This window comes from Macrobrachium nipponense, chromosome 10 (assembly GCF_015104395.2).
Source record: "Macrobrachium nipponense isolate FS-2020 chromosome 10, ASM1510439v2, whole genome shotgun sequence".
NCBI lineage: Eukaryota > Metazoa > Arthropoda > Malacostraca > Decapoda > Palaemonidae > Macrobrachium > Macrobrachium nipponense.
The window spans coordinates 49,634,603-49,654,820 of NC_087204.1; the positions used below are offsets into that span (position 1 = coordinate 49,634,603).

General features: G+C 43.9%; 1 protein-coding gene across 1 annotated transcript in view; it reads left to right on the plus strand.

The window, feature by feature from the left end:
* The window catches only part of LOC135223608 (lipase 3-like), a 211,913-nt gene that overhangs the window by 181,486 nt on the left and 10,209 nt on the right, over positions 1-20,218 (plus strand). Inside the window, exon 9 of the mRNA XM_064262196.1 lies at positions 12,411-12,563. Coding sequence (XP_064118266.1) covers positions 12,411-12,560 — 150 coding nt within the window. The 3' untranslated portion in view covers positions 12,561-12,563. The remainder of the gene's footprint in view (positions 1-12,410; positions 12,564-20,218) is intronic.

Below are 20,218 nucleotides of genomic sequence, written 5' to 3' on the forward strand. Positions count from 1 at the left end.
CCAAAAGCAACTGGTATCCGCTGCTTATGGAATTGGGTCTCCGACCTCAACGGATTCCCAATCCCAGGCTGTCACAGGCAGTACAAATGAGGACTGTGTTCGCTTCCTCAGGAATTCTTCAGACCCTAACTTTATGGACTTCATGAAGTTTGCGGCTAACAAAGATGCTAACATTGATCCACAAAAACATCCTCTTCCTAGAGTCAGATAAGAGAGAGTCAACTATTAGACAATATGACTCTGCTGTTAAAAAATTAGCATCCTTCCTGAAAGAATCAAACACTACAACCATGACAGTTAACTTAGCTATATCCTTTTTCAGATCCTTGTTTGAAAAAGGTGAGCAGCTAGCACTATTACTACGCATTAAAATCGGCTTTGAAGAAGATCTTTCAGTTGGGTTTCCAGATAGATCTGACTGAATCTTACTTTACGTCTATCCCTAAAGCCTGTGCTAGACTTAGACCTTCTCAAAGGCCTACGGCAGTCTCATGGTTCTTAAATGACGTCCTCAAACTAGCATCAGATACTGACAACTCGTCGTGCACATTCATAATGCTCCTCAGAAAGACGTTATTCTTATTAAGCCTAGCCTCAGGAGCTAGAATTTCAGAACTGTCGGCTCTATCCAGAGATGCGGGTCATGTAGAATTCCTCCCCTCAGGAGAAGTCCTGCTTGCTCCGGATCGTAGCTTTTTAGCTAAAAAATGAGGATCCTCTTGCAAAGGTGGGCTCCTGGGAAAGTCATCCCACTTCCGCAAGACCCTTCTCTCTGCCAGTATCAACTTTAAGAGCCTTTCTATCTCGCACATCCTCAAGATCCTCAGGTTCTCTCTTCATGAGAGAAAAAGGTGGTACTTTATCAGTAAAAGGTATTAGACAACAGATCCTTTACTTCATTAAACAAGCCAACCCTGATTCAAAAAGCACATTGGACATCAGGGGAGTAGCCACCTCAATTAACTACTTTCAACATTATGAACTTCGAGGATCTTAAAAAAGTATACTGGATGGAAATCTCCGACAGTCTTTAAACGTCACTATCTAAAGTCCACTTGGAATCTTTAAAATTTTTCTGCAGTAGCAGCGGGAAACATTGTTTCTCCTGATACTGTATAGTAGTCATAGTATAGATCCAGATCTCCACCCTACCTACCTCGGCTAACATGCCTCACCCTATCGCCATGCTACTCAGACACTCTAGCCTTAGCCGCTGAGGTCATATTAGTGGTTTGTCCCTTATTTTTTTGCTAGGGACATCCACACTTTGTACTTATAAGGTACTTCAGTGTCCCTACCCTTATTTTTATGCTAGGGTAGGACACAATGTGTTTGTATATTATGTAAATACTTTGCTTAAGTGAACCTGTTTTGTTAACTTACATTACATTATTGTATACTACTATGTTTATTATAAGTTAGTTTTAAGTACTTTTGTTGTTGGCTCTCTTTTTTATGCCATTGTTTAGCATAAGTTAGCTTTAAGTACTTAATTTGTATTCTGTATACCTGATTCACTTATATTATATATCTATTTTTACTTCAGTTTTTCATTTCGTCCTTTTCCCATCTTGCCTGTTTCTCTGGTACTCTTTCATAGGCCGACACGAGCTAAGCCCAGGGATTTTGACGTAGGAAAAATCTATTTCTGGGTGATTGGCTCGTGTCGCCCTATGAAACCCACCCTGTCTTGCTTTTCCCCCCCTGCAGGGCAAGATGTTCATTGATTAAGGATGACCGCTAGGGGCGCTGCTGTCCGTGGCGTCCTTAGTAGTAGTAGTAGCGGCCGCATCACCCGTTAGTATCAGCTCTCGCTAGTGGGGATTTTGGATTGGAAGGTCTAAATGGTGAATGACTCGTGGTAGTGTTCCCACTCGCCCCTATTCTCATACCGACACTTCTTTTATAGAGGGAGCGAGTCAGTTTTTACTGACATTTTCTTAATTTTGTTTTTCTCTGGTAAGATTTAGATTAATTTTGCCTAGAAAGAATGATATTAAGGATCCTTTCATAGGGCGACACGAGCCAATCACCCAGAAATAGATTTTTCCTACGTCAAAATCCCTTTTTTAGTGGGTTTTTCTTAAGTTTTAACTAACAAAATAGGCTGTTTTCAGCATTTTTATAGGGGTTCCAACTATTCGTGGATTCTAACTATTCACTGGGTGGTCTGGTACGCATCCCCCGCAAATACGGGGAGACCACTGTATAAGAAAAAACATGTATAACTTGGGAAAATTTAAGCTTGTCTTATAAATGAGGCCCCACAAGGGGTTGTAAATAAAATAGTCATTTTCAACTCCTGGTGGAAGGTAGGGAAAATTTCTTAGAAATTTTTTTCTTACACCATGTGCATTTACATATCTTCCTCTTTCCATTGACATGGTTTTTCTTAAATTGGTCGACCTTTAACCCCTTCTTTACCGGTGGGTGAGCAGAATGTAAACATTGCGTTTGCTGCCGAACTGAATCTCTCGGTAGTGACTCAAGTTTGGAGGGGTCCGATCGTAAAAATATTTGCCAAAAATACACTAATCAAGACAGGCTAATGAAATTATCAGGTATTATTAGCACTATAATAACGCATATTCTCTGTTAGTTTTTATCATCCTACAGGGAAAATAAATGATTTTATGAAAAAAAAATGTGAAACTCAGGTGTCCCTTGTACAAGGGACACTGGTGGTCGGTGAGAAAACTACGGTCTTGAATAGAAATTCGGTCTTACAGAATGTTGGTATATCGCACCTGGAACATGCACATAAAGTATTATCAAAATAGAACCGTAAATAAGCACGTAATAACAAAAAAAAGAGCAAAAACTAAAGCGAAAGCCCCGCCAATAAATATGGAAATCGCAAATTTTTATAGTATATCTTTCAAAAATTGGTCAATGTCATTTTCTACGTTTCTAAGATTATTTCATCACAGAAAACAAACTTTAGGGGCATCAGGGGTATCTAAACTAATTTTTCAAGTTTCTTGTCCTCACCTCAGAAAAAATCGCTTTTTCTCTGGTTTGGTTTTTTTATATATATAAAGTTACTATAAGGCTTTATTTCTACCTTCATTTATCTGGTGGTCATATCTTTATTTGTAAAATGTAATGTGAAGAATAAATAAATAAATACAGTAAATGATGATACAACTGGTTTTTTACTTGGGTAGAAGTTATTACATGTTTACGCTTGTCTGGTTTTGTGATTTTTTGTTGAGACGCAGTTCATCTGTCACCTACACACTACTATAAGCAATAATAATATTTTTTTGGGTTCATCATACGTCTGGCATCGTGTCATACTGTTTATTTTGCTCCAAACTCTTCAAACCGAAATTACAGAATGATTGGAAGTCCCTATCTGAAAAGAGGAGTTTTGGTGGTACTACGCGTACCACCTTTATGCACCCGGTGCGGTGTAGTAGACTTGAATGGTGGTACCCACCTACCTCCAAACAAACTTTCGGTAATGAAGAGGTTAAGTTTCCCAGGTCTGGGGTGCCGTATATTGATTTTTACCGCATCCATTAAGGGCTAAAAGCTATAGAAGACACCCTTTACCAGGACCAAAGTTGCTCACCAAGGAGTCCCAGCCTTCTGTCCTTTTATTTTTAAAATGATTAGTAATCTTGTAAAGACAGATTTTCAAAAATTTTTATTGATTAAAAGGCCACAGACAATGGCAGAATTAAAACTATTTGCCTCTTTCATCCCAGTTTCGGAAAACTCCACCAAGGAATAGGCAGTGCTACAGTTCCCTTCTGAAGGTGAAAAGCCTTCTTTATTTATAGCTGCACAGCAATTTAGGACCCCTAAGAGAAGAATTTCAGAGACAAGAGCCTTAGCAGAATTTCATACTTGGATCCACCTCTTTAATATTATAACCTCTACCACCTTGCTGGAAGTTGCTATCAAAAGGCTTCCAAATTGTTCCAGAACAATTGTTGCTGTTATAGTCAAAAGTCTTATGAGAACTTTTTAGAGTGGTGCATAAAAGTACAAATGGAAACACTGGAGGACTCCAGCTAGTCACTTCCCAATGTAACTTCATTATAACATAATAACCCTTTCTGTTAGGAATTTTGGAAAACGAAAACCCAAAACTCAAAAAGGCTTGCTTAAAAAGATAAGCCTTCAGTCACCCCATAATTCTTTTTCCTCAAAGAACAGGTACGTGTTCAAAAGGGATGATGACTCACAAAAGGACAACAACACCAAGAAAATCTTATGGAATTCCATAAGGTCCAAAGGTCCTCTTATAGGAAAAAGAAGAGCAACAAAAGGTATGCCTATCAAGGGTGACTTCAGTGATAGCACAGGTAACTGAAGTCTACCCTTTTGGGACACAGCACTAATTTTAAACAGGCTGAGGTGGAAACAGTCTTCACCCCTCCTCATCTTGTAAAGGGTTTCTTTCACAAACCAGTCCCTCTGGAATGTTACATGCAGAAAGGCCCTGTTAATGAGAGCCATAGAGAAGCATGTGGATATTCACCACCAAGTACATCTCTCTAAGTGTCCCCAAAAAGGATTCCTTCCAACGAAGACAACTATATCTGAAAGATGCATACTGGCACATCCTTGTCGCTGTTCCCTTCCACCCCTTCCTAAGGCTCCAGATTGGAAAAGATATGTACAGGTTCAAAGTCATGCCCTTTGGGTTAAACATTGCCCTAAGATTTTACAAAGTTAGTATAGGTAGCTCTTGAAGAAGTCAGAAATACAACTACGTAATAGGCCACCTAGGCGACTGGTTGATCTGGGGTCCCACAAGAAAAGTGGGCTAGAAAAAGGGATTTTGACGGAGGAAAAATCTATTTCTGGGCTCAGCCTGTGTCGCTCCGTGAAATGTTCCCTTAGCACTCATTTCTAAGGTACGTATAAATATTGCTATAAATACCAGAGAAAAAAGTTAAATGGTAATGCCAGAGTATTCTGGCTCGCTCACCTTGATTTTAAAGGTGTTGGTATGATATCTGGGGCGAGTGGAAACCACTACCAGAGGTCCCTTGCCATTTAGTCTCTTCCTTCTTAAAAATCCCCCGTCTACAGAGGAGCCGATCTAAGGCCCCGCTACCCGCTACAACTACAACTAGCGTCTTTGTTTTTATTCCTTTAGATAGCATTGTTGACGCCACACGCATTTTTCTCTTGTGCAGTCTTTTTCGTTTTGGAATTATCCCTTTACTTTAACATGGAACACCAAGCTTCTGCATCCAAGTTAAGTACTGCTATTAATGTTTGGGGTCATTTCAGAATGATCTTTGGCTAATAAGCCAAGTTATGCGAGTTTTTATATGAGCGGCAGCGAGAGCGTCGTCGTTCCCACGCCGCCATTTCATGACTCGTCGACCGCATGGCGGTCTCTTTTGTGCACCAATTGGTCCCCCATACTAATTGGGCTCGATTGCAGTTTTGAGCAATACTTTATTTGATTTTATTACATGCAGTTAGTTTTGGCGTTTTTATTTTATTTATTAGTCCGCTCACGGGGAGATAGCCTACTCCGAACGCATGCTTTCGGATCGTAGCCTAGCATAGTCAGATCACGTTGTCTTCGCGGTAGGATAATCTTTAAGGTTCTCTTTTCTTATTTACGTAAGAACTTAGTCCCTACGTAACCTTTGTCGTCCTTGAGCTTCCATAGCCGCCTGCCCCCCGAATACCTCGGTACGGCATATAGGCTAGCCGCTCTGAGTTGCTAGGCTAACACACCCAAATCTCTGGATTTGCGATTAGTCTAGCTTCTCTAAGGACAAACTCTTTCTCTTTCGTACTACTTTACTCTTTTCTCTCTCTTCTCCCCGTGTTAGGACAAGTTTTTTATATTATGTGTTGCTATTTATTTTACGGCTTCTAGTTAGCCAATGGGCCTTCTTTGGATCGACTGGCCTTTCACACCGCGTGAATGTGTAAGAGCAGTGGTCAACTGACTACAGTCAAAAGGTTTTATGATAAATTGGCAAAATCCCACCCATACCCACCATATGCTTTCAGCAGCTGGGACTGTGTTGGGATACTTTTGGAATAGTCAAACCAGAATACCACGTCCTCAAAACGTGCCTTGCACAGCTCAGAGATTTCAAAAGGCAATTGAACGTATGACGGGTTTGTTGCAATTTGCATTAATAATAGATCCAATACTTAGGTTACAATAGTTGAATATGAACAGATTCTAGCTATCGTATGCAACAAACAAGATATGAGACTGACCTTATCAAAAGATTTTAAAAGTTTGGGAGATACTTCAACCTTGATCATGTAAGGAATCTCTGGCAATACAGGTCACCCTGACTCCTCAGTCTGTATGAATGACAATACATACAGATGCCTTGTTGACAGGTTGGGAGAACTTTGGGAGGATTGTCAGGTGGCAGGGAGGTGTTCAGCGACTCTGAGGAATTGTTGTATCAATTTCCTGGAGCTGAGGGCTGTCTTTTTGTCTTTCTAAAAACTCAAATCTCCAGAAGAGGGATATTTGGTTGATTCTAGGTAACATGACTGCAATGTCCTACATTAAGAGGTCGGGATGATACTCACGTCCTCTCAATATAGTAATCTAACCATCTTTTGATGGGCAAGCAAGGAAGTGGTACTTGTCTGCAGTTCACCTTATGGGGTCCCTCAATGTAATAGTAGACTCCCTATCAAGGAAAACAACAGCCTCAACAGAGTGGAGTTAGACAACAACTCTTTTTCAGAAAATAGCAAACATGCTTCCACAAATGGAAGTGGACCTGTTCACCACATATGAGAATCACAAACTGCCAGTCAAGCAACAGCAAGAGATCCCTTTCTACAAGACTAGAACAAATGGAGGACAATATACGCTTGGCTTCAAGCCTAAATTTCATATTCCATTCCAATAAATCTTTTTCCTCCATTGTTCCAGATTTCGAAGGTGTAGAGCAAACTCCTAACCTGCTAAGGAACAGCTTACTTAGTAACCCCAGATTGGCCAAACAGGCATTGGTTCCTATTACTAGTTTAACAATGGGCAAAGAGATAAAGTCCAAAACTGTCCACTGTTTTATCCCAGTCATTAGGAGGGAAAGTCATTTAAGGATCCTCCTTTCTAAGCCAAGACCTTCACTGGTGGATTTTCTTAGATACAGTGTTATCTATACCATGAAAATTACTCACCTAACATTGCTAGGCACCTTGTGCAAAAATTACAGACTTCATATATCTGGCAATACCAGTATGTGTGGGAGATAGTTACATTATATCCATACAGAGACTCCAGTCAAAAATTTTAGGGACACAATTTTAACATTTCTAATCCCTTTTTGAAGACAAATGTCTTGAAGTTACAAAAAAATGCCTTGAAGTTACAAAAATCATAGAATATAAGGCAGCATTAATGGAACCAATGTTTTATGATTTTGTGCTTTGACTCTTATATATAAGTTGTCACTTCCCTTCTGTGGTCCTTTGCACTAAAAAGATCCACTCTAGAAGGGTTCAAATCACTAGGTCCCTGAACAAGGTCCTTAGACTTCTATCAGCCCTCATTTCAGTGGACCCAATACATGTACAACCACAACTCACAAGCTACAATATGCGATCTTCTTGATTGCATTAGCATCACACAAATGGCTGAGAATCAGTTATTATTGTCTGGCATGTCACTCTTGGCCAAGAATGGGATTCCTTGAAGAAGGAGAACTCATATTTTAATTAAACTAGAATTAACAGACAAAACTTTATCCCCAGTTCAAGCACTTAAGGATTACCTAGAGGTCATGGCAGGCATCCCAAAAGGTCCTTTTTATCCTACACTCTAGCAACATTTGCCTCAAGCTTGAACAAATTAGACTACACTGTGTATTGTTAGGCTTGGATAGTCTTGACCCATAGGTGCTACAGCGACAAACGACGGGTCTTCCTAAAAAGGGGGTATGCTGACTATCACTGGGGAAGGTTTGACAATACTTCAACCATACCCAGCATGCTTAGGTAAGTCACCACATAACTTCACCCTAAAAAACAAGAGTTTGCACTTTTTTCTTGTTCTTTGCTACCACACCCAAAGGTATTTGGAATAAAGAATGGGGCTTTGAAACTAGTGGCTTGACCCTAGACCAAAAATGTTTTTGGGTTTTCAGGATTAAAATTCAAGAGCTTTTCGTCACCTGTCAATTTCTTTGTAAAGCCCCTTGAGGATGAGACAGCAACTACACTGTCAAGAAACAGGTTTTGATGTAGTAAAAACCTACTTTTGGTAGTGGCTGTTGAGTCCTCAAAACCCTCCCACTTCCCCGACGAAAAAACATGGGATTTGGGTAAGGGATCATCCTGCATTGACCAACAGAAAAGAATGGCGGCATGGTTGGATTTTGGTTGTCTGTAAACAATATGGCGATGCATATGCTAATACCCACTTCTTCCTCGTCTTGCAGTTTTGACATAGGTACACTGGGTATTAGCATTCACTGAGGATAATAGAAAGTGCCCTCTTATCCTGAGTCCATTTATATGTACTCTCTTACGTGTTATAATGTTTATCATTATGACACAATACCCAGCAGCAAGACCAGTTAAGAGAATTCTTTGACATTAGTCTGGTCACCATGGGGCTCTGGACATAGGCATATGAGATGAAGTTCATTTGGGAGGGCAGCACCAAATTTGCCTGAATTTTAAACATCACAAGTTTTTTTCTTTCTTTCTTTCCTTTTAATCACCATATTTGTGTAACAAATACCAACAGTTGGTAAATTATGTACAGCAGGTATGAATTTGAAGAAGTGTAGCAAAACTACATAGCTATTATTCTATTCTTTATTCAGATTAGTATATACATGCATCCTCTAGTGTATGCTTTCAAACCGAAATTCATTCAAATAATATAATACCGAGGCAACTTTTAAGATATTACACAACTTACAAAAGGAACATCCTATCAATATTTATTTTTACATTATTTTTCACCAAAAAAGGCATGACTAGCAAGATCACCAGCTATGTGAAAATATATACGTACAAATCAGGCTTGGAGCAAATACATATGTTTTATATGAATTATAACAATTACTGTTATAATTACCTGTGCTATTATCAAATCACAACTACAATGACAATGAGGGAACATCTCAAACTCAAATATAATAAAAAATTAATTTCAAGCATTAAAAATTTCAGTTACAAATACATAACCATTGAAAATAAAACAAAATGCAGATAAAAAAAAATATGTGAATTTGGTGTCCTTTTAAAATCAGATCATACAACAAAATTAATAAGTTGTAAAAACTTTGGTACAACAACAAATTAAACATATTTCTAAAATTTTAGACCTACAGAAATTAATGTAGCATGAATAATTCTCATCCGAAGATTATTTCATATTGGAAAAAATTCTGTTGCAGTTAAAATTACCATTTGATAGAGATAAAGAATTATAAGTATAATTATGTAAATGTGTAACTAATTACTTTTCCATTAGATTATCATTACTCCAAACCTGTACAAATAGTCAAATACAGAAGAAAATCTTTATTACACTACATTTTATAGCATATTTAGAGATAAATTAAAAGAACATTTTGTCCTTTCCCTTTCGTTTGCCAAATGCATTTATTATGGTGTTCATATCTATCCTGCTGGCACAACCTCTTTCAATCCAGAGAAGTCCTAATGCTGAGACCCTATCCTGACCCTTAGTAGGTCTAAGGTAAGTCTTGAGTCTTCTTAAGCACGAGAATGACCTCTCTGCAGAGCAAGATGTTGCGAGTAAGGTTGCCAGGGTTTTTGCCATTTCACTGAAGTGCGGCAAAGTTTCACACAGAGAATCTGAGTAAGATACCTTATCACTTTATTTGCAGTATTCAAATCCACGCCTTCCAGATTATGAAAAATGGCAGTTTCACCCATTAAGATGTCTTGATCCACATTGTAGAATTCAGACACTGCCTTGAAATCATCCTCTACTACTGCGTTCCCTAATATTTTTTTCCAAGGATGTCAGGATATGTGTATCCCTGCTTGCAAATCTTGCTCTTGTTTCAGTGAGAACTCTATCTAAGGCATCAAAGTAAGCAATCCTGGCTCTTTGATGGTCTGTAAGGATGGGTTCTTCAGGAGTTTCTCTTGAGAGTGCTTGCAGTCTCTTGGATGGTTTCTTTTGGTGCTGTTTAGTTTCCACTTCTTCAATGTATGGTACAATTTCAATCATGTTTGTTGCAGTTTTTCTGGCTTTTTCCCAAATGAGAGAAAACATATCTTCCTCCCTGCAGTCATCACGTCAACATCATGACCCTGCAGATATCTAGCCAGGGCATTTGTGTTGGAAAAGATCACTTTTAAAGTGTGCAAGCCAAGGATGAACTGAAACAAGCATAGCTTTGACAAGACCCTTTGCATCCACAGAAGTTTTGGCATCTTTTTCCTTCAACAACTCTATTAGAGCAAGTAGAATTCTCTCAGGTTGGTGCTCTACAGCTTTCACAGCCTCCCATCTACAGGATCAGCGTGTCTCACTTAAGAGACTTCAATTTGATGTATGGACTTTATGGTGTTGGGTCAATATCTGGCACGTGTACAGAAAGGAGGACATTCTCTCGCTTAGGTGTATTAAAAAAGTTGTGGATGGACTGGACAACTCCAAGAGCATTTCTGATCACAGTATTTTCCTGCAATGTATCCTGTGGTGCAAGGTTAAGTAAGTGCCCATAACAGTGGACATAGATGGCCTTGGGCGCAACCTCTTGCACTCTTGTAGCTACATCTTTTTCTTTGGCACTCATGTTAGATGCCCCATCATAGCAATGGCTAACTACATCCTCAGTTTTCAGCTCCATTTTGTGAAGTACATCCAATACCAGTTGGAAGAGTGCCTTTCCCTTTGCAGATTTTACTTCATGGAAGCCAACGAAGATTTCTGCTGGCTGATCATTGTATATATAGCGCAAACACAGACACTTACTCCTTGTTGCTGACATCTGTTGTTTCATCTATTATGATGCTAAACTTAACCATTTTTCCCACAGCTGTAGATATGTCCTTTAGAACAAGGTTAGATGCAATATTTAGAATCTCATTCTGGAAGTTTGACAAGAGCTGTTTGCTGATGTGTTGCCAGCTGAGAAGTTAATCTCTCGGAAAGCCATGGGATGTCCCTACATCGAAGATGCAAAAGTTCTATCAAGTTTCCTCAATTTACATCTTAATCCTGTCCAATGTTGGACCTATCTTCTGAATGCCCTCTTTGGGGAATGTTTTGTTGTGCAGTGATAAAGAATACATAATGAACGATATATGACATCTAACAGAAAACTATAATAAAATCATTTGGACTGATTTAAAGGGGCTTTTTCAAGACCCTGTTCTCCAACCATGAAATTAGCACTTGACCGATTTGCCCGAACTTAAGCAGATTCCCGGACCCAGGGGAGGCAGTTGCCCCCCCTGCCCCCATGGCCAGTACATCTATGGCTGTAGAAGACCATGGAAAGGGGTAATCCATGAGGACTCAACAGCAACTACGAAAAACAGGGTTTTCCTACATCAGAACCTGTTTTAGGTGACTACTTTGTTTACCCTGGTTGTTTTGTGTTATGGTACTGAGCCAAGGGCAGGGTCAACATTTTAAGACTGCTAGCCATCAGGAAGGTCCTTCACTACAAAGATCCCAATGAAGTAGTAGGCGCTCCTCGGCTATACCGCCACACCGCTACAGGTTGAGATGAGTACTCACCAGAGGCAGTTTTTCCTGCAGCAACTCTCTTACCAGGTAAGGAACCAACAAGCATTTCACCAATGCTAACACTATTTTCTATTCTTATTTCATTAAAGTACTTAATGTGTTAGAGTAGATCTATGCACCTCACTTTCCTCAATGTATTAAGGTATGTAATTACTTGGTAAATAGCTTATATAAAAATTATATTTTTATGATTAAGTAAGGTTTAATTTATGCTTGCCAAGTAATTACATGATCAGACCCCTCCCTTCTCCCCTCACATGGATAGGAAGGGCATAAACAAATTGATCTGTGCTGAGTTGGTTCCTCTCTTACCCCGAAAGTGAGCAGGGTTAGTCACCAAACCAAAACAAAAAGTAGCACTACCACAAATGTCAAATTCTAGCTGCTGACAATGTGAAACTAATAGCTATGTAATTACTTAGTAAGTATATATAAAACCTTATTTTATTATTATAAGATATTATTTTACTTATGATATTGTAATTTATTGCAATGTATTTTCCTATTGAAAATAAAAAATTAAACAAGATGGTGGCTTCTGATATACGTATATGGTATGATGTAAAAGAGAACTACCCCTCTTGAAAAAAAAAATCATATTCTTTTTGAGAAAAATTGTATACATATATAATTTATTTATTTTAAAAAATCACTTCCCCATAAGATATAATTTGCTAAACCTAACTTGACTCATTTTTTTCCATAGGATGTAGCAGGCCTAGCTGCTGGTCTTCCAAATCTTGTAATTAACCTCAAGATGCCTCTTCCTGACTTTAACCATATAGACTTCGTGTGGGGAATAGATTGCAAAAAGCTGGTGTATGACAAGATTCTTAAATACATGCCATACTTTTAAGAGGTAATGCATTTATATTTGCTGTTTCTATTGACTATTATTATCTTGAAATTTTAAGACTTTTATCCTTATTCTAGCAACTTTATTCTTCAGTGGGAGGTAAGAATTATAGCAAGGTAAAGTTAAACAAGTTTGACAAGTAAGTGGGAAGAAAATGAAATGGAATATATATAAAGTTTAGGCCAAAGACCAAGCAGTAACCATGACAGCTATGTAAAGGTTCCCATGTCAGTATCAACGCTTTTTCCAACTCTGATGACCCCAGCAGGGGTGGACCAGACTGCTGTTCATGCTCCAGCTCCCCAGTATGCGGTAACCCCACCTTCTGCTGTAATTGTGGTCCTGGTTGCTCCTGCTGTGCCTCATGGGCCAACTGTCCTGGTTGTTCCTGTTGCCGCTCCTGATGCTCCTTTCACCTGGGCTGCTCTTGCTTCTATTGCCCAAGCCACTCCTGCTACCCCTGCTTCTATTGCCCAGGCCACTCCTGCTGCCCCATCTGCCCTGTCTGCATCTGTGGTTTCTGCTGCTCCCTCCTGGATGGGAGACCTTACCGCCAAGGCTCAGATGCTCTCCTAGACCCGTGCCGCCGTCACCACCGCGGGTTGATGACTGCCCTTGGCCTGCCTCTCCTGCTGGTTCTTGTAGGAGGTCAGGTAGGAGTTTGAGCCCCCTCACCTGTCCCCACAACTTTCTGGGATTTTACCAGAAGGCATGAGTCAGACAGGAGTGACTCCGACGAATGCTTCTCACGTAGTTGGACTGTGAGGGCCTGTGCCCTGGTTTTGGTTCTCTGGCTGACGTTGTACGCTCAAATACTAGTTGACAAGGGATCCCAAGGGTCTGCCAAGGTTTTCCCTCCTTCAGGGAGAGTAGATCGGGAGGACCACACCCTGGAAGGACTTGTGGGTCCTTTTCCTTAGGATGCGGACCTCCCCGAGATACACAGGATCTTTGCAGAGATTATTGCATTGATGAATCAGTGCAATGATCTCGGAGAAGGGACCATGGCCTCTTCTGTGGATCATCCTTCATGCCTCAAATCCTTTTAAGGGTCCGAAAAAGGAACCAAAAGCTTCAATGGAGCTTGCTATGTTCTGTGCTTGCCAAAGGGGTACTTGATCAAGTGAATAACCTGGTCTCCGGGAAGGAAAATTCACTTCGATTGAACTGCTCATAGAAGCCTCTTTCCCCTCCTCTGCCTTGACTGAAGCACTTCTACATGCATTTGGTGGAGGGGTCTTTGCTGACTAAGCCGGTTCATCAAGGCCCAGGTCTCACTTTAGCAGCTTGCAGCAGAAAGGGTCTCCCTCTTACAGCAAGAGGCAGCGAACCTGGAGGCCACTGCTATGGCAGCACTCCAGTCAGTCTCCTGGCTAGAGCTATGGTCTTTCACAGTATCCAAGGTTGCCACCTCCTCAGATGCGATCATCCCTGGAGAGGACTCTGTCTTCAAGAGACTGTCAGTCTGGAGGTAAGGCTATCTCCTACCTGGCCCACCAGATGGCAAATGTGGTGCAGAATATGAGGGATGCTGTCCTGAATCAAATCTCCAGGTTTGTAGGTCCCAAGTTGACATTGGCCCTTAGGAATGGATGTTGCTGGGTTCTGCCTCTCTCTTCCCCAGAGTTGGTAGATGCTGCAGTGGACAAGAGACATGCTGAGGACAACAACCACCTTGTCCACCAGATTGTGTCCAAGACCTCCTGGTCTTCGCATGCAGCTGCGGCCCAACCCTTTGCTCATGCTAGCACTTCCTTGGGCCTTAAGAAGACCCAAGCTTCGAAGGGTGCTCGCAGGAATACCCAGCATTCTTCCTCTGCCAAGAAAGGTGCTCAGTCATGCCCATCAACCCTCTTTCCAGTTGGGAAAAGATGGCAAGGGTAAGAAGAAGGGAGACACGGGCAGCGTTCTCCTCCAGCTGCTACCTGTTGACCCATTGGACAACATGGCAATGACATGGAGCAGAGACCTGGGTAGATGATGTCCTTCGAGTCTCGACCACCTGCCACCACCAACCCGGTCTGTCTCCTTACCTATGTTCCCGGCTTGCCAAAGGATCTCACCATCAAGGAGGAGGTGCAAGCAATGCTGAAGAACAGAGCTGTAGGGTGAGGTGAGGGAATATCGACCTAATAGTAGAAAAAGTTGCATAAAAATTACATATTATACCTGAGAGAGTGTACACTGTGCCCAAAACAAACTACACAACATGGCCCACCTATGGTTTATGTACTCATAAATCCTCAACTCGAGAATAAGTGTCATATGTTGCACTTTAAAAATTTTTGCGACCTCTGTTAGTTTTCCCCTAATGTGGGGAAACACCGACTGGGGAGGTGGGGGAATCCTGCAAAAACCAATTGTTCCGACACGGCATACAAACCTTCGGTCCTTTTACAATAGGAAGTTACTAGCGGCAGCTGGATAGGTCGTAAGCTTTCGAACAAGGGGTTCGGTAGTTAACTGCTTGTCCGACAGGCGCGCGCGCGCGACTGGGAGGTAAACAAATCACTTTTGCTTTCGGCCTGCTGGCGTGTAGACGTGTATCATCGCTCTCTGCCCGCTTCATCGTCGTTGCTTTCGCATGGTTGTGTTTTTCTTTTTCTATTTATCTAGTGAAACTGAATTGTAAGTACAATCATTTCATATTTATTTCCATTGAATTCAATTGTGAATTAAAGGATCTTGGTTTCTCCACGCCCTCCGATTACCCGAGTGCCGGGACTGAAGGGCGTAAGTGCGGGAATTCATTTTCCCAGAAATGATCCTCGTATTGTGTATGCTCGGTGCCGAGGGCGGGAGAGCGCTCGCTCCGAGCTTATATTTTGGTTGGAAATGTGTAGATGAAAATCGTAAGTAAGTGCCCTTTTCATTTATATTTTTTTGACCTGTATGCTCGTTGCCGAGCGAATGCGCTCGGCACGAAAACTTATTCTGTATGGAAGTGGAATCGCAAGTACAGTATTCTTTTTCATTTTCATATATTTATTTTGATTGTAGCAATACTCATTTTGGATCAGTTTCCGCTCTTACCCGGAAATTGATCCTTTCCCCTTTTTATTTGAATGAAGTGAAATCGCAAGTGCAGTTCTTTTTCATTTTCATATTTTATTGAGATTGCATTATTTACTTGGATCAATGTTTCCGCTATTTCCCGGGATTGATCCTTCCCCTTTTTATTTTGTATGAAGTGAAATCGCAAGCGCAGTATTCTTTTTCATTTTCATATATATTTTGATTGCATCAATTCATCATGGATCAAGGTTTCCGTTCATAATCGGGAATGGATCCTTTTACCCTTGCGCTCGGTACCGAGGGCGCAAATGCGCTCGCTCCGAGCCCTTTTTCATTGTGAAGTGAATCGTAATGCAAGATTCTTTTTCATGTTATTCCTTTTATTATTGATTGCATCAATATTTATTTTGTTCAAGTTCCGCTCAGTCAGGGAATTGATCCTTATGCCCTTGCATTCGGTGCCGAGGGCACGATTGCTCTCGGGCTCTTATTATTATTGTTGGGTACATGGGTGCTGTGCGGGGGTGGGAACGAGAATCCCCCCCCCCCCCCCCCCCGCTCAGCTCCCACAGATGGCCCTTCCCCTTCAGGGGGGAGGTTATCTGGGTTCTTCTCCTCGCCCGATCCGTCGAGCGCCCTCATGTACAATTGTATTCGGGGTCTTCCGCTCGTTCGGTGTGGGGCTCACCCCCCGCGCGAGGGGACTTCCCCCCCACTAATCACTACTACTGTTATTTCCGCAGGTGCTATTGCCACGAGGGTGGACCTTGGTGAGGTATGGGCGTCCTTCGATTTGCAGGGCGTGCCTAGTGTCCAGGGGCGGCGGTTCTATGTCTGGGCCTGCTGCGGTCACCCATGGAGTGGTGACCACGACAACGATATCGACTCCAGGTGACGACGTCCCTCCTCACCTGGTGTACTCGCCTCACGTGGTAACAGTCTTGCCTACAGCCGCTGTGAAGTGCCGTTCGCCGTACCGAGAGGGGGGCGTGCCGCCGCCGCTCGTGGTTGCCGCGCTGCCGCGACCACACTTCCGCTGCCCTAGAGCTCGCCCCTGGACCTGCCGCCGGTACCAGGATGTTGCTGGCTGCTGCTCCACCTCCTTTGTTTCCGGTGCTGCCTGCCGATTCTGTACTGACTGTCCATGCAGTTGCTGCGTTGGCTGTCCCTGCCGTTGCTGCGCTGGCTGTCCCTGCCGATGCTGTGCTGGCTGTGCCTGCTGTTCCTGAGATGCCCATACCTGCTGACGTCGTCCCTGTTCGTGGTGGTACTACCCCAGACTTTGGTCTGTCTGTACAGGTGCGTCCGGGCCCTGTGGCTTCGGCTACAGCAGCCCCGGCTCCGCCCTGGATGGCCGATCTTACGTCTGTCCAGAGGAAGCTGACGAAGAAGAGGAGGAACGTCGCTTTCATCTTCTTCATCGTCGTCGGCTGCCGCCTCTTCCCCTTCGACTTCTAAGGCTTCACAGCCGAGGAAGAAGAAGGTTGCCTCCTCCCTCCTAAGAAGTCTCCCTCGGGAGCTTCTCGGGACCCGTCTCACCTCGGTGGGACGGGAGGGTTCCTTCCGCTGGTCCTCCTGCTCCTTCGGGAGCGGGGCCCGTCTCTTCTTCCGCAAGGAAGAAGACTACGGGGACCAGAGGGGTACCGGCTAACACCGGTACTTCCTCGCCTGGTGTCAGTGGTTCTGCCACTGCATCAGGGTCCGTCTCGGCCTCTCGTTCGCGGGAGGTACCGAGTGTACGATCGCCTACCAGCGACCGTCCAGCCAGGAACCAGACCTCTGAGCCCGCTCAGCGTCAGGTTCATGGCACGAAGCGGAAGACTGGTGACAGCCGCTCACGCGACTCTCACCAGACCAGCTCTCGCTCTCGCGGCGACCAGCTGGCTACCCGGGCTGACGTGACGGTCCACGACCGACCACGGGCTGAGGCTGGGAAGAGGTCCCCCCGTTCGCCGGTGCCAGCCACGGCTGGAACCAGCGACGTGACGTGGCCGTGAGGACAAGCACCGGTCTCACTGTGACAGTGGAGCCTGCAGGTCGCCTGACCGTCGCTCTCACAGAGAGCGATCGGGTACGGCAACCAGCACCAGCTCTTCTGACACTCGAGATCGGGGCCACTGTGCTCAGTCCAGCCGTTCTCCACAGCGAGACGGTTCGACCAGGCCTGCAGCTCGATCGCCACCGCGGGTTGACGATCGCCCTGCAGCCCTCCAAGCCTGCGGTTCGCCAGCGAGCGAGGAGGGAGCGTCAGGTCTGCCTCTCCCGTACCTTCAATCTCCTCGGGTTACACCGGGAGGAGCGAGGTATTGAGGAGTGATCGTGAGGGGTGCGCCCCTCGTGATCCCACCACGACGCCCTACGTGCCAGGCACGGTTCTTGGACCGGCCAGGACGTATGCGCAAGTGGATGGAGAAGACCGAGAGGGCTGTCGCTGTTCCCCCTTCTAGGAGGAAGGTTCTCGGAATATGCTCTTGTTCGAAGGGCTTAACGGTCCTACTCTGCAAGATGCTGTGACTTCCGAGATCCAGAGGAACTTTGCCGAGGTTATGGCGCTGATTCGTCAGCACAACGACCTCGGGGAAGGATCGCCGCTCCCACCAGCAGAGCCACGTCTCGGCTCGAGTCGTTTTGGGGCCCGAGAGGGAACCCAAATCGACGGTGGGTCTGCCGCGATCGGAGCTTGCCGACTGTGTTGAACCAGGTAGTCTCTCGTCTCCGGACAAGAAGGCTCTCTCATTCTGGCCGGTCGAACAAGCTACTACACCTCCTCTACTGCGACAGAGGCGTTTCTACGTGTCTTCGGACACCGTATTTGAATACCCCTTCGGTCCTCCCGAGAGGTTTCGACCTCGACGAGGACTGGAATGAGTCGGAGGACGGTATCGGCTCTCTCCTGTCAGGTGTCGATCAGCCCCACCCAGACGACGTTCACAGTGGCGGCAGACCCTTACCTACAGTATGAGTTCGTAACCCTCCTCGGGAAAACTTTTCTCCTGACGATACGTTTTCCAGGCTCTGAGAGGCCATCGCCGTAAGGCGATGGCTGCTCCTTTTCTTCTCCAAATGCTAGTTCCGCTGGGAAGGCGAGCCAGTATCCAATTCCTCCCCCATTCCCTCTCTCCTTACGGCTACGAGGGAAAGGGGAGGGATCCTACAGAGATTTCTCTGTAAGATCCCACGTTAGGGGCTGCGCTACCGGGGGGACCTTCGGGTCCTACCTGACGTAAGCCCCGGTCGTTGAGGAGGGATCCTGCCCCTTTCTCGATTTCTACGGGAATCGAGAGGACCACCAGCCAATATCGTTTGACGAATTCGGTGGGGGTTTCGCAGAGTGCTTAGAATTCTACGGAATTTCTAGCGCACTCAGTGTCGAGTTTTTTACGATCTCCAAACACTTAGGCGAGACCACGGTCCAAGGTGAGCGAGAATCCCCGATAATTGTTACACGATAATCGGGAACCTCGCTTATGCTCGAATTCCCTGTAATTTCTAGCATTTGGTGGAAGAAGACTGCTGCTGAAAGAAGAGTATCTCACAGTAGGCGATTAACCTGGAATAGGGAAGGAACGGAACGGAACTTCCAGTTTGGCTTGAACTATCGTCTTCGGTATTCTGTTCACCATTGAAGCTTTCCTTTGGGAAAGACTTCTCCTTCACTCTCTTGACTAGAGAACGAAGGCGGTCGATCTCCAATCCTTATTCTCATTCCTCGAGGGAAAAGAATTTAGGATGGAGGTCGTGGTACAGAACCTACAAATATACTACGTATATTCCCTCGGGACATGATCTTTTAAACAGTTGAATTGTCCGGGGGGTAGGCACATACCGTAGTTAACTCTACGGTTTGTGACCGAGACGAATGTATCTTAATTGAACTGCAACTCGGGGTTGCCTGCAACTCCAGCAGTTTATCAGTTTCGATTTAGATACTTGGTATTGTCATGACAACACCAAATCAGCTTTTGTATTTACCGAAATCCGTTTCGGTTAAATATAATTGCTCGAGCGTATTCTTTATGCTCGATAGTTCTAGCCGAACGCATTCCTTCGTGAATATGGATTACTGGCAACTCAGGGATGACGAGGTCACCGAGAGCTACTGCATATTGAACTGCCTGATAGCGGCTCAGTATCAGCTAGGTCTCGGAGATGCACGGTCGGTTACGTCTCTCTCCCCTCCCCTGGTTTGATTGACTACCGAACCGTATCTCTACCCAACAACAATCATGGACTTAGGTCTCTGATTAACGGGGATTCTCGCAATAATGAAGGACCATCTACTGCTGTGACGCTCGATTTCATCGCCTTCGACATTGCGAGAATTTTCGACAGAGATATCTCTTGGACTCTTTCATCTTTCTGTTTACCGCACGGTAACAAGAAGTCTGTACTAGTCTCCCGCTGCATCACACCGCGATAATGCAATGATTTTTGCAGACATCTGAGTTTGTCTTCAAAATATCTCATTCGTAGGTGTGCAATTATTCATTGTTCGCCCCGAATTAACAGATGTGTCAGAAGACATCGCCTACTCTCCGACCTGACAGCTCTACTTCCAAATGTTCAGCCCATGAGAAGCAGTTCTTCAGGCAGTATTTCCCTGTGTCTTCATTACTGAAAAGCGCTCCGCTTTTATTGCAACT